The sequence below is a fragment of the Myxocyprinus asiaticus genome, chromosome 46 (assembly GCF_019703515.2).
Source record: "Myxocyprinus asiaticus isolate MX2 ecotype Aquarium Trade chromosome 46, UBuf_Myxa_2, whole genome shotgun sequence".
NCBI classification, from domain to species: domain Eukaryota; kingdom Metazoa; phylum Chordata; class Actinopteri; order Cypriniformes; family Catostomidae; genus Myxocyprinus; species Myxocyprinus asiaticus.
In genome coordinates, this window is record NC_059389.1 from 5,969,812 (window position 1) to 5,997,511 (window position 27,700).

At 38.1% G+C, this 27,700-nt stretch overlaps 1 protein-coding gene across 1 annotated transcript in view; it reads right to left on the bottom strand.

Annotated features, from left to right (window-relative positions):
- Positions 1–23,992, bottom strand: part of cspg4 (chondroitin sulfate proteoglycan 4) — a 76,478-nt gene extending 52,486 nt beyond the window's left edge. The window contains exon 1 of the mRNA XM_051689123.1: positions 23,887–23,992. Within this exon, the coding sequence (XP_051545083.1) occupies positions 23,887–23,965 (79 nt within the window). The 5' untranslated portion in view covers positions 23,966–23,992. The remainder of the gene's footprint in view (positions 1–23,886) is intronic.
- Positions 23,993–27,700: the final 3,708 nt, after the last annotated feature.

The window sequence follows — 27,700 nt, forward strand, 5'->3', positions numbered from 1 at the left end:
CAACCTGTATATTTTACAGTTTAAAACTGTAGTAATTTACATGACCACGATGGCACTGTAAAAAAAAAAAAAAAAAAAACATCATAAACTTGATATTAGCCTTCTGAAACTGTAAAAATCTGCTTTGTCCTTTATAAGGTATTTGTTAATCACTGTAGTAACTACAGAAGGGCACATGATGACATGAAGTTTACCAATAGTGGCTCTTCCAGGAGCAATGACCAATAAACATGTAGAGACAGTGCTCAGTGTCACTCACACAAACACTAAACACCTCAGAGTAACACATGTGAAATTAAAATAATGCATTAAACATGAACTAAACTTCATCAGATATAAAACAGAACACCCCAATGTACATAACCGATATTAAAAATAAGAAGAAACATAACTATTCCCATAAAATATAATGAAATGTAATGGGTCATGCAGGGAATTCTGGGAACGCCCGATTACTGGTTTTCTACAATAACAATTGTTAACAATAATTTACTGTAAATAGTACATGTACTCTCTTGTTAAACATAATGTAAATTTTTACCATTAATAATACAGGAAAATCATACTTTTTACATCTAAAAAACATAATGTTTACAACATTTTATTGTAAAAACTACTGTATTGTCTTTTAAAATATATTAAAAAATGTATTGTATATTTTACAGTTAATACTCGTTAATCAATTAACATTTTATTTCTTTAGCATTTTACAGTCTTTTACTGTTACAATTACAGAAATTTTTTTACAGTGAACATTTCTTAGCACCATGATGGTTCTTTATTTTTAACATAACATCTGACTCAGCTGGGCATTTGTGGATGATAGAAAGCATTTCTCAGGAGGTGAAAATCTCACTCAGTAAACTTAATTTACTAGCAAACAGGGGGCCTGGGTAGCTCAGCGAGTAACTATGCTGACTACCACACCTGGAGTTGCAAGTTCGAATCCAGGGTGGACTGAGTGACTCCAGCCAGGTCTCCTAAGCAACCAAATTGGCCCGGTTGCTAGGGGGGGTATAGTCACATGGAGTAACCTCATCGTGGTCCCTCTAATGTGTGGTGCTCATTCTCGGTGGAGCACATGTTGAGTTGTGCATGGATGCCGCGGAGAATAGTGTGAAGCCTCCACACACGCTAGGTCTCTTTGGTAACACACTCAACAAACCATGTGATAAGATGTGCTGATTGATGGTCTCAGATGAGCAACTGAGATTTGTCCTCCGCCACCTGGATTGAGGCGAGTCACTACACCACCATGAGGACTTAGAGCACACTGGGAATTGGGCATGCCAAATTGGGGAGAAAAGGGGAGAAAATAAACAAGCAAACAACACAAGGAACCAATTTTGAAAACTCTATTTAATACCATTAAAGCTTGTGCCTTGCATTCCTGATCATTCTATATTCTATATAAGACTCTCTGAAGGAATAAAAACATCCTCCACATCTGATTAGTGTTTTATAACTTCACAGACACCAAATGAGAGCCCGGGGACAAATCCTGAGAAACGACAAGGATTCTGTCAGACTGATCGTTGTCTTAATATTGTTATAAAAAACTGATGTACCATTATTTGAATAAGCTTCAACTTTACATGCCTTTAAACAGCACATACAAAAAAGGATGCACTAAAAATTGTCTGTAATTTTAACGGAAAAAGAATGTAAAAATGCTACAGTAAATAAAAGAAGGTAAATTGGTTAATAGGTGTTACCTTAATATTGACGGTAAAAAAAAAAAATATATATATATATTTAACAAGACAATACATATAATTGTACAGTTTTTTTAGATGTGAAAAGTAAGATTTTACCGTATAATTGACGTTTACATAAACTATTGTTAAAATTAAGGTGAAAAACAATAATTGGGCATTCCCAGAAGTTTCTGTTTCTAAATATGTTTATGTATCTTCTTATTTTTGATACAAGTTATGTACATTGGGGAGTTCTATGTAGTTTTGTTAATATTTATTGCTTTATTTTACTGTCATATGCAGGGATGTGCACAGACATTTTGGGGGGCAGGGGCTCAAGTGGAAAAAAGGGCACTTCTCATAATTATTTATTTAATGTTTTTTTTTTTTTTTTTTTACGTTAACGTTAAATCTATTAACACAACTCTGACTTCCTTACCAATTTATTTTAATTCCCTCACACTCACGCAATTGTTTCATACTCAACAGATTTCTACAAAATAATCAGTTCACACAGAGAACATGGTCTTCTTTAGTATTCACTAGGTTTATCACAAGAGCAGGCAACAGCAAAGGAAACTATGCCACAATGTGCATGTTTTCTATGCTACTAGTTTCAAGTATATATTTAGAATAAATGACTGCACCAAGGAGAGGGACATAGTTTCACTAATAATTTGTTTATTTTGCACAGGGCAATAAATCGTTTTAATTCTTTTGGTGTTATTATACCACTGTACCATGTAAAGACCTATCAGCATACAACAAACTAATAGAATGGATAGTTATTAGATGAGGAGCCTACGATCAAAATTATGAAGTTACTGTTTAAGGCAGGACACTTTTTTCATGTAGTGGTCAATTTTGAGATTTTGGTCAATTTTGCTTCCATGTCTTCTTTTACTCTAATGGAAAGAAAACTTCCAAAATACTTTTTAAGTATTTGTTTTAAGCCTACTACCCTTCGTCTGTTTGCATCTGTAGATTTCTTCTAAATTAACCAAAACAAGCTAATCTGCATATTTAAACATAACATTTCAGGGGAAAAGACTGTAGAATGTAAGTCATTTACTGGGGAAGTTATTTGGTGATATGCTTTAGTTATTTTGTTTATCCTATTCACCTGCAGTGCCTTGTCAAATGTATGCAAAGTAGTGCATTTTAATTAGGTAATGCCTAATTTGCATATCAATGTGGTGATTGTGATGACGTATTAGACACAAATTTTACTGTATTCACCTGTAGTGTCTCCATTAAATACAGTACATTAGCCTGTATGGCCATGATATATTGCCTTGGCTAAACTTGAGCTAACTTATTACATTAGCTAGTAGCTCATGAGTCATGCATGTTAGCAAGATATAATAGTTAACTATATTTGTCTTTTGGCTAATTAGCTGTAAAGTCGAGGCCCTGGTAGCTTAGTCTTTTGTTCATCACCACTCACCTCCACACAAGCCAAGAAAAACATAACTGGGACAGGAGCTGGGAGGGGCTGCTGTCTGCCTGTCTGTGTGTCTGATGTGCCGATGTGTGCTGCACTGCTGCGTGCAGACGCGGAGGGAGAGAGAGAGAGGGAGGGAGAGAGGGAGGGAAGGTGAGAGGAAAGGTGGGAAGGAGAGAGAGAGGAAAGGTGGGAGGGAGGGAGAGAGGAAGGGTGGGAGGGAGAGAAGGAGGGAGGGAGAGAGAGAGAGAGGGAGAGAGAGAGGGAGAGAGAGATGGAGGGAGGGAGGGCATCCGAACTCAACAAAGTCTCATCTCCCGACCTGATATTGATAAAAAAAGGCCAATTTCTCTCGAAGAAGAAAAATGGCAGGTGCTCAAGCCCCCTTTAATGTCTATGTGTGCACGTGCCTGATCATATTTCTGGCAACCACAGCTGTAAATTTAAAAAGATCTATATTTTTAACAGTATAAGATGCTGATTATTGGCCCAAAAAAGCAACAATGTGGGCCAGACAATACGCGACAAATGACTTGTGCAAAGGTTGAACCGATATCTCATGATAGTTGATCTCTTCTGACATTTAAAAATACAACAAATATAAGACAACACATAAGAGACACAACAAGAGTGCTGCTTGCCCATGCCACTCACTTAGTGAGATAAGGTTGCTAGGGTGTTTTGGCTGGTTGCTAGGTAGCCCACTCTGTAAGTCTCTATGATATTCTGGTCCCTATACAGTATATGGCTTGGGTCCCTCCTTGAATGAAGGTCAATGTGGCCTGTTTAATGGTCCGTCAGTCTGTAAATTTGATCACTTAGAAAAGTAACAGCACACCTCTCTTCAACAAACCACACGATTTGAGGTATCCTTCATGTCCGTAGCACAAACGGTGCTGGACAAGTTACAATGCAAAATTTAATACTTAGGTTTAGGGAAAAACTTTGAGTCAAATCTTTTGCTAACTGTGTTGTTCATCGATGTGGACCACACTAAACTAACCTCAAGCACATTTCATATGATTCCAAGATGTTACATAACAGAATGCCCTGAATCAAAGGTGAGAAATGCAAAGCTTTTAACTGCCTTGTACATTTAATTTCATAAATGCAAGTTTGATGATGCCTTTCTATATACTCAAAAGTTGCTCACTTAGACCGTAAACGATTTCACATTACTACGCTTTAATTCACTAACTTAAACCTCGTATCAGAATTAGCCAAGTGTTGGGATCTGAGAAGAAAGGCACCAATGCAGAAAATAATGCATGATTAAAGGAGCCAAATTCTACATTTTTATTTTTTATTTTTCATGACCATTTTCCACCCTCTGACACTAAAGGCCAAAACATACTCTACACACTTATGTGAATGTAGACTCTTAGAAGCTATGCAAGCTAGATTTTGTGCATAGTTGTGTTCCAACTGCATTTCATACTGGAATGAGCAAATATGCGTTGCATTATTTACGTTGCCACATGTGGCGCTATAGCGCTTCCTCATTGAGTTTTCTCTTTCAGGTCAACTACTGTACAGTTTGAAGAGAATATTGCTGAGCAAGTAAGGTAAAGTCAATATATTTATAGCAACTTACATGAGGCATAACACATCCAGTTTAATGGCACAGACTTTTGAAGGTAACTCTATCACCCCCTTGAGTACAGAGGTTTGTTACCACCACAGTAATGCAAGAAAACGTTCATGTATGTACACATGAATGTTAACCTGGACCGCATGTTGGCCAAGAGCTCACATATGCATACGCTTACTTGCATAAACCACGTTGTCGGCCTTATAAATAAACATGCTCTTTTTTCTACTGCTCCTTTAAGACTTGTATGTAAATGCACTCTGTTATTATTGCCAAACTTTCACATAACCGCAAAGGACAGGGAAAGTAGTTAAATACTGAATAGGAGGCATTTATTTTAAAGAAAAAAGAGACTGCGAAGTGATGCGAAAAAAATCAGACTAGCACATCTATGTAGGGGAAATGGTTTGCATGGTATATATAATAATATATGACCACAGAATACAGCGATTGACCAATCAGAATCAGACATTCCAGAGACCCTTGTAAAACTGTCGGTAGAGCAGTGCTTTCGTTTAGCTAAAGTCTGTGGCTAGTGATACTGCTGTCACATTTTACAGTCATAAACTGTATCAAATTCCACTTAGTTTGGATTAGACAAAACCTTCCGAAGAACTGTAATGAATCGCTGCTCGTGTGGGTGCCGTTTCCTGCTGCCATTCCAGAGCCATCAATCATATGTTAATGACAGGCAGTGATGGGAGTGTGTGTGTGTGTGTTTGTATGCGACTGCAGGACAAGGTTGGCTAACTCCACCCATCCCTTGAGCTACTGCCATAACTGCTCTATCAGCCCAGAGAACCCACTAACATACTACATTACACACATATACGGTGGGAACTCTCCATAGTCTTCTATTGCTTTTAAACTGAACTAATGATATTTTCTATCCCATAACCCCCTAAACCTAACCCTCACAGACACCATTTTGCATTTTTACATTTTCAGTAAGACATTATTTCATGTTTATTAAGCCGTTTTCCTCTAGGGGACTGTTGGCGGGTCCCCACAATGTAGCAGAAATCAGGTTTACTATCCTTGTGGGGAAATTTGGTCTCACACACACATACTGATCTTGCTGTAACTCCTTGTTCTTCACACCAAGCTGCCACTGAATGCCATAAACATCAAGATGCCCTCTAAATGTCAATAACAAGAGCTCTCATTCATGCTGAATGCTGAGAGTTTGGGTGTAAAGTGTGTGTGAATATATGAATCTCAGGAGGTTTATAGTGTTCAAAAGGAAAGCTTGTAATCTCACACAAACACGCTCTTTCAATAAATCCATTTCCCAGCATCCCTCATGGCAGCTACATTTGTGCTTGTGTGCAGTGTTCAAATTTAACTTAATATTGGTTTAAATAAATCTAGACCTTCAACGCGACTCATGTTGTTAAATAAGAAAACACAGTTTCACAATGAATACAGTAGGACACACTGTGGACATCATACATATGTCACAGCCAATTTATATTACCAAAGAGGCAGTTCACATGATGCAAACACAAACATAAAAAAACATAAAAACATGACACTGAATGCTTTAACCAGCCTAGTTTAAACTTAAATAAACCCAATATAAGCAAGTGACAAATTAGAAAACTCGCAAAAAACACTTAAAATCAGCCCTCATTTTCATGCCGACATGCTCTTTACTCTCTAATTACATACAACCAGTGTTATTAATGAACTATATGTAATCTGGATTACGTTATCAGATTACAAAAATCAAGTACTTGTAATGTATATTACATTACATTTTTAAATGCACGTAATCAGATTACAGTTCATTTTTATGGATTACATGATTACATTTGGTGGGGACTGACAAATAGTTAATAGCTGATTTTACGTTTACTAATGTTTTACTAGATAGGTTACATTTGTCAAGACAAACTTAAATGTTGGCTTGACAAAGCCTTTTCTGAAAGAAAGAAATAAAGAATGACAGACAGAGACAGACAGATTGATAGACAAATGTAAGAGAAAAAGAGCTACGTAAAGCAGATTAAAGGTCTTGTGTGTAGTGTAGACAGCATCATTGATTATATTGGGAGCGATTCGCTTTTGTCACTAAGCCAGAACATTCTGCAGGTCTATACCAAGTTTGGTGGATGTAGCTCGAAAACAATTTGATTGGCTGATGAAACTGACAAACTGACACTTGATGCCTATTCATTTGCACTTTTGAGGGATTCACTGGAAACTCTGAAGGCTCTAAGGGGTGGAACTCTGACTCACACTTTGCTCATAAACGGCAAGGAATACATTCTGATTGGATAAACTTGTCTCCACTATTCGTTTGTACACTGCAAATGGACAGAATCAAGATTGGAGTGCGATCAAAAATACATAAGCAAATAAAGATAAATGAGAATGAAATGGGAATAAATGTGTTTATCTAGAGCAGTATTACACCAGCAAAGAAGGTTTTGCTGGCCCTGAGAGTTTTCCACTGTGTGCATGTCTATGAATCACACAGCAAGGCCGTCACACCTTATGAACGGTACTCATTTCCACTGATTAACTCAAGTGAGTCATTATGGTTTACCTAGTGGAGAGAGTCATTTAGCGGTAGACGGCAAAGCCTGGAATCTTCTCTCTGCCGCCATACAGACACAGGAGGATTGCCTACTCGAAAAGGGAGTTCTGCCTTGGCAGTCCTTGAAGTGGTTTTGTGCTCATGAGTGGGAGAGTGGCTTTTTTTTTTTTACACTTTACGAGCCGCTGGGCGAATCCATCTCCGATGGGAGGGGCTGACGAGAGGAAAGAGGGTGCACGGGGGCCGGGTGGAAAACGGAAAGTGTGCAAATAAAGTAAATAGTCTCAACAACATTTTCACAAGTCTGCTGTAAGAAAGGGTCTTTGTGCTGAAACCCAGTTTGTGTCTCTGCATCATGGAAAGCCATTGAAAAAAAAATACAGATTTTTGAACAAAAAGTACCAAAAAAGGAGATGTGTTTTACAAGCTGAATGAGATGTGTTTGAATAACGGCTTCTTCCAGAGGCTCCCTTCTCAGTGCCAAATGGTTTGGCTGTTGGTTGAGGGCGTTGTCTGTCTTACCTCTCTTTGCCAATGACAACAGCAGAACTCTACAAACCCCTTCAGAACAGGTTTATTTAAAAACAGCTTTCATTCCTTCTAGACTAATGCATCTGGTTTTTCCTTCCCAAGTTAATACATTTCATAAAATAAGTTTTGAGAATAAATGTACACAAAATTGACTAGAAAAGCCCTAAAGATCCAAAACACAGACAACAGTGTAGCCCAAGTGTCCACTGAAGAATCATGGCTCTTTGAAATAGAATAATGCAATGAAGTTCATCCAGAAATAAACATTCACAAACAGTTTTTTATCTGTGGTAAATACATTTTTAAATGGATGTGTTCTCGCTAAAACATTACAAAACATATAAAAATATTAGCTCTGACTTGCAAATCTGATTGGATGAGCCACGTTCGAAGCTGTTGTAAACGGCAACAGTTGCTGTGTTGCTAATGAACAATATTACACAGTGAAAAAAGTCATCTGATTATTAATGTTAATAAATGTATCTTTTTATTAAATGTTATGGTCTTTTATTACAAAGTGGCTGTTGCCACTGTTAAAACATAAAAGCAAAAAGCAACTTGATGCAATGCGTTACATTGATTTTATGAAGATAAAGGTACTAGATTTGCATTGTTGCTTTATTTGCTTTGATCTTTGGGTTAAAGACAGACAGATGTTGCACTAACAAACACAGTTATAATCTTCTAAAATTACTTCAAAATGTTACAATAAAATGACATTGATAAAAGTGAAATGTTTCTATGTTAAATATTCTAGATGGCTGTTAAGAGCCACTGAGATTCAAAACAGATGTTTTTATTCATGTTACATCAAAATGTGTTTATCATGAAGAGTTAGGATGTAAATAAGACAAAAACATCATATATAAAACTAAATTCATATGCCAGGAAGTTTGCCACCACACATGTTTGTGGAAAGTTCTGAGTATTTTTAAATATTTCCATATATTTTATAGTCTAGAAATGTTCACTGAATAGACAGTAAAATCAAGCTAGCATCTGGAATTCCAAGCAGTTTGCTCAGCCACTGATGATCGGTAATGCCTGAAACAGCCTTTCAAACATAGCTCATTTTCAGATCCATGGAACAGAGTAAAGTTCAACATTGTCCTTGACTTTTAACAATATGATTCAGGATTAAGTGTTCATCCATCATTCTCAAATTTTCCATGATTTCTGGAAGCACTTTATTTTGCCAAACAGACAGCCAATATTTTGTGCTGTTCAGAAATCCCTTTACATTCTTTGTAAACACACTAAAGTTGCATTCCGACATCACTGGTTCCACCAAGGACTTACGGAAAACTATTTACAAAGTGATACACTTTTGTACCAAAGCATCTTAAAAGCATTCGGTGATACTTTTGAACTATTACTTATCATAAGAATTGTATATTTCACTTATTAATGTTAATAAATGTAACTATATAGGTAGCCTGGGTAGCTCAGCGAGTAAAGATGCTGACTACCACCCCTGGAATTGCGAGTTCGAATCCAGGGTGTGCTGAGTGACTCCAGCCAGGTCTCCTAAGCAACCAAATTGGCCCTGTTGCTAGGGAGGGTAGAGTCACATTGGGTTAACCTCCTTGTGGCCGCTATAATTGGTTCTCACTCTCGGTGGGGCGCGTGGTGAGTTGTGTGTGGATGCTGCGGAGAATAGCGTGAAGCCTCCACACACGCTATGTCTCTGCGGTAATGCACTCAACGACACGAGATTCATCCTCCGCCACCTGGATTGAGGCGAGTCACTATGCCACCACGAGGACTTAGAGCTCATTGGGAATTGGGCCTTCCAAATTGGGGAGAAAAGGGGAGAAAATAAAATAAATAATAAATAAATGCAACTATATATTACGTTGGTTTGACAAAGCCAACCAATTGTTATAGACCAATCCCAATATTTACACAAATTTCAGTGCATACGCAGTAAGGCTACATCCACATTAATCCGGATATATTTGAAAACTGTGTTTTCATTTTCGAAATGCTCTCCATGCAGACTGCCGTTTTCAAGTGTTTTCCAAAAGTTGCTCGTCCACACTAAAACGTATGAAAGCTATTAAATCCCCTTACTGTGCATGCGAAAAATCGCTGTTACATGTACGGGCTACAAGAAAGTGAGCATTGTGTTGGTGGCAAAAAACAGAGCACATAAGAACATAAGTCAAATTCACACACACCCTTTCAACATTCTTTACACACCAGCATAGGCTAGTTAAGTTCTGGTCATTGGCTTGCATACAGATTGGAAATGTGGAATGATAATTAGATCTTTGCATTGTTTTTGAGGAATGCATTTTGGCTCTTTCACTTGCAGATGAAATATTTTTAAGGAGCTGTTTGGAATTCTCCAGTCAGTGTCACAGTTCGAATCCCTGACCTTCCCCAGAACTGGCCAGACTTGACAAACATTTAGAGTTCCTCTGACTTGATTACTTTATCGATTTCAACTCATGGCCGTTTACTGTCTGCTATACAAACAAGAGCAGCTGTTTGATTCCTTTCAAGTGGTCCATCCAGCATCAAGAGACCTTTGACTGGACTATACCGGGGCTGGGTGGATTTTAATTCAGAAAAGGTCAAATATTCACATTAAATTCAACTCTGAGGATCCCATTTTAACAAAAAAGGTTAGATAAAATTTTCCTTCTCAGAATTTTGCAGAAGAAGCTAATTTATAATAGATAACATGCCCTGTGGGTGATCTTTGAGGCATAAGGGATTCTTCTGCATTTCGGTGTTTATGTTGAAAACAGAGGTCAAAATAGTTTTTAATGGTTTGGGTTTAATTTGCCATCTATGGTAATTAAAATGATCCATACACTGTTAAAAAAAAAAACAAATCCAGTTTTTTTTTTTTTTTTTACAAAAAACAAACAAACTGGCAGCTGTGGTTGCCAGAATAATTATGTAAAAAATACAGGAAAAATGTAAACAACTTTACAGAACAACCTGTTTTTACAGTATATTTTAAGGTGCAGTACCATTGTTTATATTATTAAATGATAACTTAATATATTAACCTTCTGAGACTGTAGAAATCTGCTTTTCATTTTCTGTATTGTTAAAAAAAAAAATGTATCCCCTTTTCTCCCAATTTGGAATGCCCAATTCCCACTACTTAGTAGGTCCTCGTGGTGGTGCGGTTGCCTCCCGTTCTGAGACCATCAATCCACGCATCTTGTCACGTGGCTCGTTGTGCATGACACCGCAGAGACTCACAACATGTGGAGGCACATGCTACTCTCTGCGATCCACGCACATCTTACCACGCGCCCCTATTGAGAGCGAGAACCACTTAATCGTGACCACGAGGAGGTTACCCCATGTGACTCTAACCTCCCTAGCAACCGGGACAATTTGGTTGCTTAGGAGACCTGGCTAGAGTCAACCAGCACACCCTGGATTTGAACTCGAGACACCAGGAGTTGTAGTCAGCGTCAATACTCGCTGAGCTACCCAGGCCCCCCATGGTAACTACTTGTTAACCAATTTAAAATTTTTTTTACAACAGTCTTCTACTGTTAAAATTAGGGAGATTTTTCTTTTTTTTTTTTTTTTTTTTTTTTACAGTGTATGAATTCTTTGCATGCAACAACCCAGAGAACACATCCAGTTTGCGTCTGTGAGAGGACTGGAGGTTAATAAACTTCTGTAGTTAGAGGCTGGGAGCCCCAAACAGGAGGTTCATTTGTTTCCATGGAGCTGCTTCTGGCTAATTGCCCTGCTAATGTTTCCCCCAGAAAGAATTGAAGTATTAGAGAATTTATTAACTTTTTTAGAGAAAGTTATTACCCCCTATACCCACACACACACTCCGAACACAATACACACTGTTTACACATACAGATATGCATCAAATACAATGCATACACTCTACACACATTGAATGTGTTGTATTTTACTGTGTTATGCTAATCAGTAGCATTATTGACTGTGTTTTGCTATTGAGTTGTATTATAGAATGTGTTGCGCTATTGACTGTGTTGTACTATAGAGTTGTGTTGTAGACTGACTTGCATTACAGAGTTATGTTATTGACTGTGTTGTACAATATAGCTCTGTGAAACAGATTTCACCCTCCCTAGCACTTTGCTCCCAAAATACTTTTCCTCCTGCTTATTTTAAGCTCTCAGAATTCTGCGATGACGGAATATGCGTGTCCCTGTGACTCACAGTAATGGCCTGTTACCCCACCCAGTCCGCTAACAGCAGCCTCTGAGGCAGCACATGGCCTGTCTGAATGTGGGTTATATTTATCTGCTTTACTGCAGAAAGGCCCGTCCCAGAGCTCCACTGTGTCTCCAGAGAGTGCCTTTCTAAAGAGATGTTGCAAATTAGCCAGAACGCCTCTGGCTGGCTGGAAGTTTAATGCAGGACAGAAGTCAGAGCTGACACGCAGGCATGCTAACGGCTACGTGAAGATCCCAGTGGAAAGTTCTAGCATTGCCTACTGTTCACAGACTCCAGCAAAACCAGAGAGTGTTGAAGCCACAGAAGACTGGAAGACCACTCACAGTTAAAATGACCGCACACATTAAAGAGTAAAAATGTTCTTTTAGAGGATTTTTGGGCACATGTCAGTTGGCCATGCTGGGAGATCAGGTAAACCAGCTTAAACCAGTCTAAGGTCATTACTTGGTCTTCAAGTCTGGCCAAGCTTTTTAGTATGGACTGTTTTGATGGTTTTAGAGGGGATTTGGCAACTTGTCATTTGGTCAGGCTTGGAGACCATCTGGTCAACCAGCTTAACACCAGCTTGGCCATGTTGGGAGGCCAGCTAAAACATCTTAAACCAGCCTAAAGTCATTACTTGGTATTCCATCTTGGCCAAACTGGTAGGTCTGGATTGTTTTGATGATTTTAGAGGGGTTTTGGCCACTTGTCAGTTGGTCAGGTTGAAAGACCAGCTGGTCAATCAGCTAAACACAAGCTTAGCCATGCTAGGAGACCAGCTAAACCAGCTTAAACCAGTGTAAGGTAATTACTTCATCTCCCAGTATGGCCAAACTGGTTAGTCTGGATTGTTTTGATGGTTTTAGAGGGGTTTTGGACACTTGATGGTTGATCATGCTTGGAGACCATCTGGTCAACCAGCTAAACAACAGCTTGACCAATGCTGAGAGGTCAGCTAAACTGGCTTAAACCAGCCTAAGGCCATTACTTGGTCTCCCAGTCTGACCAAACTGGTTAGTCTGGACTGTTCTGATGGTTTAAGAGGGGTTTTGGCCACTTGTCGGTTGGTCAGACTTGGAGACCAGCTGGTCAACCAGCTAAACATCAACCTAGACATGCTAGCAGACCAGCTAAACCAGCCTAAGGTCATTACTTGGTCTTCCATCCTGGCCAAACTAGTAGGTCTGGATTGTTATGATGGTTTTAGAGGGGTTTTGGCCACTTGTTAGTTGGTCAGGCTGGGAGACCAGTTAAACCGATTATAGGTTCAGCAGATCTTCATAGCTTAATAGATCTAAGCATTATCCACCAAAAAAATAAATAGTTAATTATCACACATTAGCACATATACAGTGAAACATTTTTTTTTTCCCACATATCCCAGCTAAGCTGGGGTCAGACATGATATGGCACCTCTGGAGCAGATAGGGTCAAGGGCCTTGCTCAAGGGCCCAACAGTGGCATCTTGTCAGTGTTGGGGTTTAAACCCCCAACCTTCTGATCAATAACCCAGAGCCTTAACCACTGAGCCACCACTGCCAACTTTGGTTGGCAACTGGTTCTTTGAAGACAATAGTGAAGTTGTCCTGGGTTCTTTGAAGCACATGTAGATGGTTTCCTAAAGGACTTCTCCTATGCTATAATATACTTAAAAAGCTTGATGTGGCATCAGGCTGTAAAATCCTTTCTGTAACCTTTATTTTTAGTGCAGTCATTAGATTTCTATTCCTTTTTTTATTTTTAACTGCATTACAGATGTATTTTCATCATCTGTTTCTGCATGGGCTTTAATCCTAGCAGTTGGCACAGTTGTGCCCTCTCAGGTGCAAGTGATTCTGGGCTGTCAATGCAAAAGGGTGCTGCAACAGTTTCCTGGTCAGCAGACTGGAAAGACTGTGTCTCTGAGGAAGCTGTGTGAGGTTGTGGTGGCCCCTGTGCTGCCTCATGAAGATGAGTCATGCAAAACTGCCCCTGAGGGACACCACCTGAACAACTCAATTTATCGTCAAAAATTCTCCCATTAATGTTTAAAGTTTTATTATTAACCAGTGAAGCTTAATTCTCTTTGAAAGTGTTATAAATCACTGTTCAAACACTGTAATATATTCCAAATGTTCGTAAAAACAGCTCCATTAGAGTTTACAGTGTGTTGATAAAAATCCAATTACACTGAAAAAGTTAGATTTTCTTACATCCTAAATTTTATATCTTTACTAATGTCTCCATTAATCTAACAGTGAGATGAAAGGGGGCGAAAAAAAAAAAAAATCTCAAATTTATAAATATCCAGATTATTTCTAAAAGAAAGCAATTTGATTAAATGGAAAGCAAATGGAGACTCCTGCCTCTTATATTTTTCTCCCTTGGGTCTGTATATGGATGGAGTAGCTGAAATACGAAACATTATCTTGACAGGGAAAACTGACAGGGATGCACGATACCAATATCAGAATCGGGTTCGATACCACGCTCATGTACTTGTACTCGTACTCGTAAAAATGCTCTGATACCAAAATCCGGTACCATCTGACGTATGAATGTCATTATGTAAACATTCAGCGCACAGATTAAAATCACGTTATGTCCTAGTGAGATTATTTAACAGCAAATGCTGCGATATAATGAGATAAATAGATTGTTTGCACATGCAGCATTTAAAATATGAGTACTTGTGAATGTGTGGAGCCGATGTTGCGCTGACATAGAGACACAAACTGCTCATACCTTTAGAGATCCTTGGCTCATACACAGAAAACACTATTATGAGCATTGCATGCTCTTTTTGTAGCAGATGACAGCAGGCAGAGAGCTAATTCACTTTTTAGCATGAGTCATATACAGACTACATATTTATTTATTTATATAGTAGTCTTTTGCGATTTAATAATTACTGTGATTCAAGTAGCGACCGGCTTTTCCGGATTGGGAATCTGCCGTCATTATGTCCTAGCTCCTTGGTCTAACAACACAGAAAAGCTTCAAAATAAAAGCTCAATTTAAATGAAAAAAATATGACAGAAATAGATCACTACTATATAGTTATGTAATATTCACTGATATAATACTACTACTACTACTACTAATAATAATAAATCAATAGTAACTGTGTTATATTTAAGCAATATCTCACATCTGTGGTGCTCTATTATGCAGCACTTTATTTGGCAAAAATAACTCCAATGTTGTATTTAGGATTGCGCTGTGAGGTTCTGTATAAAATCACTTCATTTGATAAAAATAATACAATATTATGTTGAAAATTAATTGTTATACTTTCATTTGATTAAAGTTTTAATTAGGGATGCACCAATACCACTTTTTCTCTTCCAATCCGATTCCGATATCGGAAATCTCAGTATCGGCCGATACCGATCCCAAGCCGATACCAGTGTTGTTTTTTTGCATAATCAGTTTAGAATATCTTTACATTATTGTGTGGAACTAATTGGGAGTACGCTTTAATATGTAAAGAAACACAAACCTCTAACTACACATTATTTCAATATAAATGTATAGCTTATTAAGAAACACTTTATTATTAACTAGTATACTGGATAATGCAGCAGCAAAATTAACAGTAATTACAGTCTTCAAGTCTTCAGTAGAAAAGAAACCAGTGTTTTATTTTTTCCTTTTTTATTTTTTTTATTAATTTTTTTCTTGCATCTGGACTTTAAAGGATTCAGATCTCTTTTTTGTTCAATTTAGTTATAAGACATCAGTCCACTTTTCATTCACACAGTTATTTTTTGAAACCCATTCAACTTATTTGTTACAATTTACAACAAATATTGTTATAAATTGTAAATAAATATTAATGATAACAATAATAATAATAATAATAAATTGTTATTAATATTATTATTGACTTTTAATTGTAATTTTATATACAGCAGTAATATATTTAAATCGTGCACTTTTTAAACCCTCACACTTTTATTCTAAACTCTCGAGAAAGTCCTGTATGTGTCTGTTTGTAAGCAAGTTCACAGTAGTTTAATTGCTTTTTATTCAAATTGTGGTAAAATGCACCTCCGGTGCCATTCTAAATGCATATTATAAGTGAACCGAACTATTGAGCATCTACATCTGAGATGCTGTTCTTGAGTAGCACTCAAATATTGCGCACCGCTGTGAAGGCAGAAAGTAGCCGCGAGTGCATCACCAGCCTGTGCCTCAGCTTGTGTCAACAGAGCAGCACCATTCACTAACGTGCTGGCACTGCGCATACTATATATTTACTTATTAAACACAGCCTTTTGTGATTCACAGAGCTATTGCATGTCTTCAAGTGTCTTTGAATAAAATGCACGAGTCATATGAACTGCTTTAATGGTGTTTTTATGGTTCTTTTATGCCATTTTTGGAGCTTGATAGTAACGAACATTACTAACACACAGTATCGGACTTGGATCGGGCTTGTTGGACGGATACCCGATCCGTCTAAAAGCTTCAGTATCGGAGCCGATACTGATCCAGGTATCGGATCGGTGCATCCCTAGTTTTAATTAATTAATTAATTTAAACACAGTTTTGATGATAAAATTTAAATAAACTGCTGATATTGAGTTCAGAAAAAAAAAAAAAAACAGGTATCAGACTCAGTATCGGCAAGTACTTAAAAAAAGTAACGGTACTCGTACTCATTCTCAAAAAAATGGTATCGGAACACCACTACTAACTGACTCTTGGTACGCTCTAATTCATATCAGAGTCCAAACATGGATGAACCAAACAAACATTCAACATCTAGAAACGCACACAGTTATGACCAGATTCATGCCCACTTATGGTTGTTGCACACACTCTCTGTGAATGTCTTAATGTAAATTTCACTGCTACAGCAGGGTTGCTAATGGGTTCTGGATGGTTGCAAGGACATTGCTACATGGTTTCTAGGGAGTTGTGGGTGATTTCTAAGTAATTGCACACTGGTGCAAGTCCTAAGAGTCTCCTCCCAAGCCTCTATGACATTCTGGTCTCTAGAAATAGCTTAGATTTCTCCTTCAATGCAAGTCTATTGGATGTTTTAGCACGTTTTATTTGTAAAATTGTAAGTGCGTTCATTTCGAAAAAAATAAGCTTAACTGTCTTAAACAAGCCACACAATTTGTGGTATCATTCATGCTGTAGCACAATGCGGGACAAGTTAGGGCCCATTTAGACCAAACATGGTCTTGCTCTGAAAAAAGCTAGACACAGCGTATCAAATAGTAAAACAGAAAGCAGGTGTCTCGAGACACATTTTTAAAAGTTCTTTTCAACTTGACATGGTGCTCCTTCCCAAGATGCTGAAAAAAGAGAGGCAGCACAACGCTCAAAGACATCCATCCAGCAAGTGGTTACATAGAAAAAACAGCTGAATAGAAAAACAACACATTCGGTGTGAATGGCCCGTTACACTCCAATTTTTTTTTACTTAGGATCTTGTGGAAATCCCAAACATTTAAGTATCAGCAATAGTAAAATGTTTGCCTTAAAATCGATAGAAAATGGCCTGAAAGTGTAAAGCAATATTTCCCAAATTATAGCACTAATAATATCACTATAAATGCCAAAGTTTTGTCTGCTGACTTGGCCATGGCGCAGCCTCCATTGAAGCTCTGATACAGGATACAGGAGACAGGGTTGGAATGACCTTCACATACCACACCATTACATCCTTGCAGGCTCAGCCCACTGCGTTTGTGTTTAAATTAGTGTGTGGGACTATAGTTGTATGACGATTTCCAATGTTAATTTAACATGATACATTGCAACAGTGATTCAGGCCAGGAGCTGCTGTGAGGACAACTGACCAGACCGCACCATACAGTATATACAGTATACTCACAAACCCTCTGTCTTTCTGTAGAGCCACATGAGACTCTATTGAATGAATATGAGATGACAGGAATATGGAGTCTGTCTTTATCTCTTCCCAGTGGTCTGGTATTGTAGAGATTAGAGGATGTGTGTGTTTGTGTGAGAAGGGAAAGACTCGAGCATCAGGGATTCAAACTTTCAGCATCGATTCCTGTGTGGGCGGCAAGTTTCCATGGGGATGACAGATTGTGGGAATGCTACAGATCTGATTCGATTGCCTAGGGTAGCGTTAGTCTCACATAGCCAGACTTTTGACGATGGGCATAAAGTCTGGTCCACAATTTAGATAATTCTAACCAAGAACCAATCACTTAGACACTTGTCTGATTGACATGTTAGGTGACCAATTACAGTTCACTTTATTTACGAGACATTTACAGCCAAGTAAATCTGAAATCAGATTGCTTTGCAGCTTATTCTGGCTGAGAACTGCCCACTTAGACAGGAAGAGGCTATTTAAAGGGATAGTTCACACAAAAATGTCATCAATTACTCACCCTCATGCTATCCCAGAAGTGAATGACTTTCTTTCTTCAGCAGAACACATTTGAAGAAAAATAGAAGAATATCTCAGTTCAGTAGGTCCTTAAAATGAAAGTGGATGGACCTTTGAAGCTCCAAAAATCACATACAGTCAGCATAAACATCATCCATACGACTCCAGTGGTTAAATTAATATCTTCTAAAGCGAAACGATCTTTTTGGTGTGAAAAAGAGAAATATTTAAGTACTTGTTAACTGTAAATCATCGCTTTCGGTCAGCAGCAGAGGGTGGAGTTCACACGGTCTCTTGTGCGTAGTATTCATGTTAGCATGTTATGGATGTAATCTCATGTTTTTCTCTCGGTTGAAACATATAGGATGAGCACACAAATGCACCATTGTGAGTAAACAAACCAACCAACGAAGCCTCTGTACAGCGTTCCTCCTACTGTTGTAAATAGCGCTGCTCTTCTGGGTGTGTCGCATGTGCGTCTGTTCTTGTGTGAAAATGCCAACATGATTACGTCACACGTGCATACTGCTACTGACCGAAAGCGATGATTTATAATTAAAAAGTACTTAAATATTGATCTTATTCGCAGCAAAAGCGATCGTTTTGCTTTAGAAGACATTCATTTAACCAGTGGAGTCATATGGATGACGTTTATGCTGACTGTCTTTCGTTTTGGAGCTTTACAGTTCAGATCAACATCCACTTGCATTTTAAGGACCTACTAAGCTAAGATATTTTTCAGTTTTTCTTCAAATGTGTTTTGCTGAAGGAAGAAAGTCATGTACACATGGGATGGCATAAAGGTGAGTCATTTTTGGGTGAACTAACCCTTTAATAGACATGTAAAGCAACCAAGTACATTTAGCTTTCACTTTTGTGAACATCTTTCTCTTTTCTCTTTATACTCTTTTGATTGCAATCCCATATGGACACGTTCAGTGCGTGCGCAGTGCACCACTACTTTGTGATACTCTTTTAGCACAGTCAACTGCAGGCACATGTGCCAAATTTGCATCATGCGCTCTGTGTGCGAGATGTAACAGCACGCAGAAAACCAAAATATACTTTGGCCTTTAGACAAGTCAAACGGCAGGCGCATGCGCCGATGCTGTGCAAAATGCGGACAGTCCGTGCGTTTTGCATTGGTGACGAAATCTGAGTCATGCGCACTGTGTGTGAGACGTAACTGCACGTGGAAAACCGAAGTGTACTTTGGCCTTTAGACAGAAAACACTATCTAATCGATAAATATAGCAACCAGTCAAAATTCCCTTTTTACGTGACATATATCAGCAGGTAAATCTTAATCAGACAGGGAAACATATTTACTTGCTAATAAATTTCTCAAACAAAACTCTTAAATATCTTTTGATGCAACAAGCCTTGCAAACTTTGGGAAATCTGGTGACTTTTGATGACTTCTAGCAGAAAACTTGACTATGTTTCCCATTAGACCAATAAAAATGTGTGCACCCCGACTCCCAGAAAGTGTGTAAAGCCAGCCATTTAGACTGGAAATTTTGAGAAATTCCTTGCCATTTTTTGTGTACAATATGAATCAGCCACACATGGGCGGTCTGTGGTCATGCCATCTGATGCTAGGGTAACATTGAATGGATCGAAAAATACAGCTTTCTCCGGGACATCACTTTGGAGCTTCAAACCCAGCTCCACACAGAAATCTCAAAACATTCTTCCCATTATCCAGTTGCAAACAGCAGACGCTGAGAGATCAGTGAAGATAAATGTTTGCCTTCTGTTTCTTAGATGCCCCTTGTCACGCATGAAGCAGCCACTCGCTCGGTGAGCCACAAACTAATCTCATCAATTTACAAATACAAATATTATATTTATTAATCTAATGTGCAGAGCTGCACAAACATTTATTACCCTGCCAACTAGCCAGACCCAAACATATGCACTGCAGCAATCCATAACACAACAAACATTCACACATGCACTCCTTTTATAGCCTAAAATATTCACCAGCTCAGAGACCTGTTTGTGTAGCATGTTGCCATGGTGACAGATAACAGTGTGGAGATGGATTCATCATCCACCAATGCACAATGCTATTCGTACACTGCATACTAAATCTTAGTAATAACTAACAAACTGACTGACCATGATTTAGTCCAGCAGTGACATTCAGATTTTTAAATTCCTTCTAACTCAATAATTCAATGAATTATTGAATCGTTTAAATTTCTGCACCACCCTCCAGTGGCACCAAATGGAATTGCAAAAATAATTATAGGTTCCAAACGATCACTCCTTCGGCAGGGTTTTAAGCAAATACTTGATTCAGATGTGTCTTGATCCCTTCCCATCACCAGATTTCAGATTTCGAACACAGCCAACCTCTCTCCAAACAGCTATCTGTCCCTACTTGGCGGATGTACATTTTTACTGTTTTTTGACCCCGTTTACACCTGGTATTACGATGCGTCTCGAGTGATCTGCTTACATGTGGTCAGTTGAGAACCATCGCTGTTTACACCTGGTTTACAACTTGTGTTCGGATTTAGAGGGGATGGTCTCTTTTTCATGAAGAGATATGTCAATCACTATATCAGTGTGTGTCAGTGCATGATAATAAAGTGCAACAAAGCAGAAAAGACAAAGAAAGCGTGAAAAAAATGCTGCATTGTTTCTCCCAGATTGTTTGAAATTTAATCTAAGCACAAATGCAACATTTGAAACAGAATTATCCGTTATTTTAGTGGATTACCTGTATTAAAGGAGCTTCAGGTGTTTGTGCTTTTCATCTGTGTTGATATCAGACACACTAAAGAAGATCCGTGAAGCTCTTGTGATTGTGTATGTATCCGCTTTTTTAAATGTTTTCGATCAGATGGGTATTTCCTTTTAAAGCTGCTCGTAAATGGCAAAGTTTAAACTCTTGTTTTAGCGCAACGGTTGATTGACAGGTGAGGGGTGGTGCTTCACTGCTGCCTGGACGCATACAGAATGGATTAGTGTTTACACCTTAAATGTGATGTGGACCCATATGATCACAAAACATTTTAGACCCCGTTTAGACCTGTATTTAGGGCTGACCACATGTGATCGGATCACCCGAAACACATCTTAATACCAGGTGGAAACGGGGTCTTTGGTACTGCATACTGTATCCTTCTCTCTGACGTTTTTCACGGTCTCAACACATGGTGCTCATGTGGTGTCTAATGATGGAGGAAGTAGCCATAAACAAATGAAGGGATGTGATGTCAATAGTACATCCTGGTAGTTGATGAACGGATCTCTCAAACACACTCTAGATCAGTGGTACTCAACTGGTTGGTCCTGGCTCAAAAATTTATTGCAGGCCTGTTCTATTAAGGTCATGGGAAACTAATGGTGAACGCAAATAATAAAATGCATCTAACCATAACTGTGCATAGTTAGGATAGTAAATTAAATAGGCTTTTTAAAAGGACATCAAAAGTCATGAATCAAATCAAACTCTACTGTATTTCTCCACAAATGTATCTGTCACTTGGTAATATGGCTAATGCGACAACAATATTAAGCCAAGTGATTAATCAATGTATATTAGGCTTGAAAAATAACACTTATTCTGTTGTGTATGTGCTTAAAAAATGTCATTACATTTCAATGTTCGATTTTACAGACCCCATGAAATCAAAATAAAATTTTGTGGCTTTTAGTCTAAATGTGTTTTGAAAGTCATCTATATACAAGTTAACTTCTCTATATGCATTTAACATTTATTGTAAAATAAAACAATATTGATTATTCATTCTGCACTACACAGTTGATGATCTGTATCCAATAAAATGCTCTTTAGAATAAGAATAAGAATAAGTGTTGCCAACTGTCCCACACTGCCTTATCGTCCCATATTTTAGAAGCAAAATGCTTGAGGGGGACCCCTGATAAAAATGCTCAAGCATCCCGTAATCGAATTACGAAAAGTCGGCAACCCTAATAAGAATATCCTCCCAAATATTGACCGCAACCGACTAGCAAGTAGCAAATCATGAATCATAGATATGACGGCAAATTATGCCGATTGGCTACTTTAAAAAAAAAAAAAGTGGACAAGCCCTTCGATATGTCCCACCCCAACTTCCTGTTTGAACTGGATATACATTTGTCAAGTGTATTTTGTTGATTCATGTCTTTTATTAAGTTTAGTTCCTGTTCCCTTGTCATGTGATTTCATGTTTTCCCTCCATGTTCATGTGTCATGTTTTCATTGGTTCATTGTTTGATTACTTTGTTATTAGTCTTGTCTTTTCATTGGTTTATTGTTTAATTATCTTGTTTCAGTTTTGTTTGTTCATTGGTTTATGTTCCCCCATGTCCATGTATTTAAGCCTCATGTTTTCCATTGTGTTTTTGTCAAGTATTGAATGAATGTATGTGTTTGGTATGCTGTTGTCCAGTCCAGCACACGTTACAACATTAACATGAGAAAGAAAACTGCCCTTCTCAAGCGAATTCATGGAGACATATTTGTTTACTTTAGTATAATAATCAATTGTGTGTCACCACTTGATGTCCAATGTTAAATCTGGGTCTTGACGCAAAACCACCTTTAGATAGGTTCTGATCAATGTATGGCTAGAGAAACCGGGCTGGTGATGCTGGTTTCACAGCTCTCAAATTAGTTTGTGGCAGCTGGTCTTGCATAAACACTTTGATCTGTATCTCAGAACAATGAACACTTCAGTACCACTTCAACTCTTGTGCCAATAAGACTGCAGGTTTCACAGCCGACACTAAAGATCTCAGAGCAACAGAAAAAAAACGGAAAAACATGAACATCTGTGTGAGGGTCAGCTGATCTGGACCTCTGAAAGTGACTCTTTATTATGGGACCTCTGATCAGTGAGAGCACACTTCCAACTGAGCTAGCAGCTGCCAGATACCCCAATGCACGCACAGCCGCCTGAACGGAAACACGGTTAGAGGGAGAGAAGGAGAGGGAGGGGTTGCCAAACTGTGGGTTTATTGTATATACCGGCAGAACAGACTTGAGCCTGTAATGAATGAGTCTTTCTGTGATAGACGCAGGGGAACCTTGCCTTAAACACACACACATACACAAACACACACACACATGTACATTTACTTAGCTATCTTAATGAGGACATACCTTAGACTTGTTTAAATATAAAGCTAAATATAATGATGATCACAGACTTACTCTAACCCTAAACTCTATCCTTACCCCTATAAAACCTTTTTGCATTGTTTAATTTAATAAATAAATTAAATCATTCTTAATTTATGGATCATTTTCCAAATGAGGACGTCACCAAAAGATTTTGTCTGACTTAGGAAAACTTCTTGGGACAAATTGGTCCCCTCAGAAAGTAAATACACATACTCTTACATGTATGAAGCTTATCCATAAAGCTTGCATATTCATATTCTTTGCATAATTCACATATCAATAAAACTTTATAAACTTTTGCACTAATTTTAATGCACACACACACTCAATCATACTATAGTATTACATTGCATTTCTGGATTATTCAGACATAATACTCTGAAACTTAGCTGTCTTACCTCCATGGGCGGTCTGGAGCAGGTATAGCAGTGCCAGCAGGGGCGGTAGGGCAGACAGGACTGGGCACAGGGCTCTCATCTTGCCACTTTAGTCCGAGTCTCTGAGTTTCTGTAGCCACTTTGGGACCAGGAGTGTGTGCAGAGTGTACTCATGGAGGGGGCGGGACAGACATGGATGAAAATGACACCACGCTCCCAAATATAGAGGGAAATCCAGCCACCAACACACACACTCACCCCTGGAAAAATTACACCTCTTTTGCTTGTCTAGTATTTCTCCACCCTTCTAAACTCCCTATCTGCTCTGTGAAATTATTCAGATTTCATTCAATAGCAGAGATTATTCAGAGAGACCTCAAAGTTTCTTCAGATCTTTAAAGATTTGAATGCTGTAGCAAATAAAAAAAAAAGCTTCCAATTAGAACCAAAAACAGTTTTATAAACTTTATAACAATATGTGCCGTAGAAGAACTTTTTTAAATTCTACCTTGCAACCGCATAGCAATGCACTAAAACCTACTACAAACACCGTAACAACCATATAGCAACACTCTGAAAACCACCCAAGCAACCACATAGCAATGCAATAATAATAATAAAAAAAAAAACTCTCAAAATACCTTAACAACCATAAAGCAACACCATGGACACCACAAAATCAATCCCATAACAATGCAATAAAAAACACTCAGAACACCTTAGAAACAATATACAGTAGTAACATCCTGGAAACCACCCAAGCAACTGCATAGCAATGCAATAAAAAAAACAACAACAAAAAAAACAACAACATTCCAAACACCTTAGCAACCATATAGCAATGCCCTGGAAACCACCCAAGCAAACACAAAAGCGATGCAATAAAAACACTCCGAACACTTTAGCAATCATATTGCAACACTTTGGAAACCACCCAAGCAACCCCATAGGAATGCAGTAAAAAACATTTAGACCACCTTACCAACCATATAGCAACGCCCTGGAAACCACACAAGCAGCCCCATAGCAATGCAATAAAAAACACTCAGAACACCTTGGCAACCATATAGTAACACCCTGGAAACCACCCAAGCAACCGCATAGCAATACAATAAAAAAACAAAAAAACACTCAGAACACCTTAGTAATGATAAAGCAACGTCCTGGAAACCACCCAAGCAAACACAAAAGCAATGCGATAAAAACACTCTGAACTCTTTAGCAACCACATAGCAACACTCTGAAAACCATCCAAGCAGCCACATAGCAATGCAATAAAAAACACTCAGAACACCTTGGCAACCATATAGTAACACCCTGGAAACCAGCCAAGCAACTGCATAGCAATACAATAAAAAACACTTAGACCACCTTAGCAACCATATAGCAACACCCTGGAAAGCACCCAAGCAACCAAATAGCAATGCAATAAAAATACACACAGATAGGGTTGCCACCCATCCTGTAAAATACGGGATCATCCCATATTTAAAGATAAAATTATGCATCCCATATTGAATCAGTACGGGACCCGATTTGTCCCGTATTTAAGCTGGTCAGATGGCATCATGGTGAAATTGTTCCAGATCGCTAATTTAACATTGATATAAGTTGGAAAATGTGCCTATGGTGGGTAAAGGACCATCCGAGAAGTCCACAAATGGTGCTAAAACTGTGGATTTTTTTCTATATAAATGTTCATTAAGATCAAACAATGTATGAATAAAATCACTGAGTCATAAAGACAAGTACAGATGAAGGAAGAAAAAAAAATGTATAAACCAACCAAAATGTGTACATAAATAAGATAAAGGAGACCAACAATCGAAAAGATAAAAATTAAATATATATTTAACATATAAAAGTTTTTCTTTTTTTTTTTTATAAGTCAGGGGTCAGTAAAGTTCTAATTTCAACATATAAGATAGGGTATAATATTTTTATTAATAACGCATATGAACTCAACGCATTTATTGCTAAAACTGTGGAGGATGTGGTTAGAAGCCGTGATCACCCCACCCCTTGATTAATATATTTGTGTATATATTCTTATTGTAATGTACATGAACTTCTGATCTGTTTTATAGATTATAATAAATATTATATTGGGCTTGTTGATTAATAATGAAAGAACTGTCCAGTCAAAGTAGTCATTGTTGTGTTTTGCAGGTCGTAGTACCTTTAGTATATATCTTAGTTTCCATGAGCTAAAAATGGTCACACACACTCACCACTAACTAAGACAAACCAAAGGTCCAGACGAGATCCCCTCCCCACCCCCCTTCACGTCTGCTGCTGTGGGTCTCTGATTACACACAAACTTTGTGTGAAAGTATGTACAGTTCTTCCCCTTCAACAGCACCCAGAAAATAAAAACACTCGTAACAGTTTCCAGATCCCCACAAAGACTCATTGTCAGCATGTCATTAAATTGTTAAAAATAAATCATTGTTGCTCTGAGTAAGTGTGTGTGTGTGGTCATTCATGAGCAATTTTGGCTGTTGGATTGTTTAATCATGACGTAATGTGGGATTCCACACACTCATGTTTAGATTTGTCAGTGCAGGGTTGCTGTATCGCTGCTTACTGCCACGTATGGTTATCTGTTGTAGTTCTGGGAAAGTTGCCTGTATCAAATCATTAGAGAGCTTAAAGGAATAATTCACCCAAAAATGAAAATTCTGTCATTATATCATCATCCTCATGATGTTCCAAATCAGTAAGCTATTATTTTTTTCATTGGCATACCTGAGACTTTTTGAAGAATCTTCATGTGGCTCTTTCATACGACAGTACATTGTGACCAAAAAGGACCCATAAAAAAAACTAATAAAAAAAAAAACTATAAAAAGACCTATACAAGTAGTCCATATGACTTGTATGCAATATTGCAAGTCTTCTGAAGTCATATGATAGCTTTACATAAATTTACATTGCTATTTGGGGAAAGTCATAGAGTTTTTGGTTTCAGATGCCATTGTCGAAATTTAGTATTCACAGTCAGCCATGATTACTTTAATCAATTAGTGAAAGTGTCTTCGGCTGGTCATGTGATTCTGACATGGCAGCCCCCATGTGCGGACCCTCTCCATGTAGAATAAAACAGCTTTTATAAGGTTACTGATATGACTGGAGTCTTCATTTTAATGAGAGTGGTCATGATTTCCTACATATACTGCAAAATTACAATTCATGTCTTTAGGAGTTATACTTTTTAAAAGAGGAAAAATGACTGAGTACACCTTTAAGAAAAATGTTTGAGTGAGGGTTAGGTTCAGGGTTGGGTTAGGGGATTGAAAATATAATTAGCTTAGTATAAAAACAATAGAAGTCAATGGAAAGTTACCACCATGATAGAAAAACAAATGTGTGTGTGAGTGTGTGTCTGCCATCACTGACGATTTTCAATGACAATTTAGAGTTCACACCACTGCCAGCTTAGAATCAACTTTCTGCCAGCATTTGGCCAAAATTCTGTGTGTGTTTGTGGCTCTTTGCCATAGTGATCAGTAGATGTGCTGATGATTCCTCATTACCTGAGTTAGATATCACCAACGGTCTATTCAAACAGAGAGAGAGAGAGAGAGAGACAGAGATGAAAATGTTCTACTAAACATGGGTGTAGATTTTGCTTGAACATTTTTTGAGGGGGGTGGGGGGGTTGTACTTGTTTTGATTATTGGGGGGGGGGGGGGTTACCTAATGCTTTGCATAATGTACCAGCTGCATGGTGAAGAGAGACATGTAAACACCTGTTACATCTCTCATCTCCATCTCTGGGCAAAAAAAATTCCCTGCAATCTGATATAGTTCCAAATTAATATATCCATCGAGT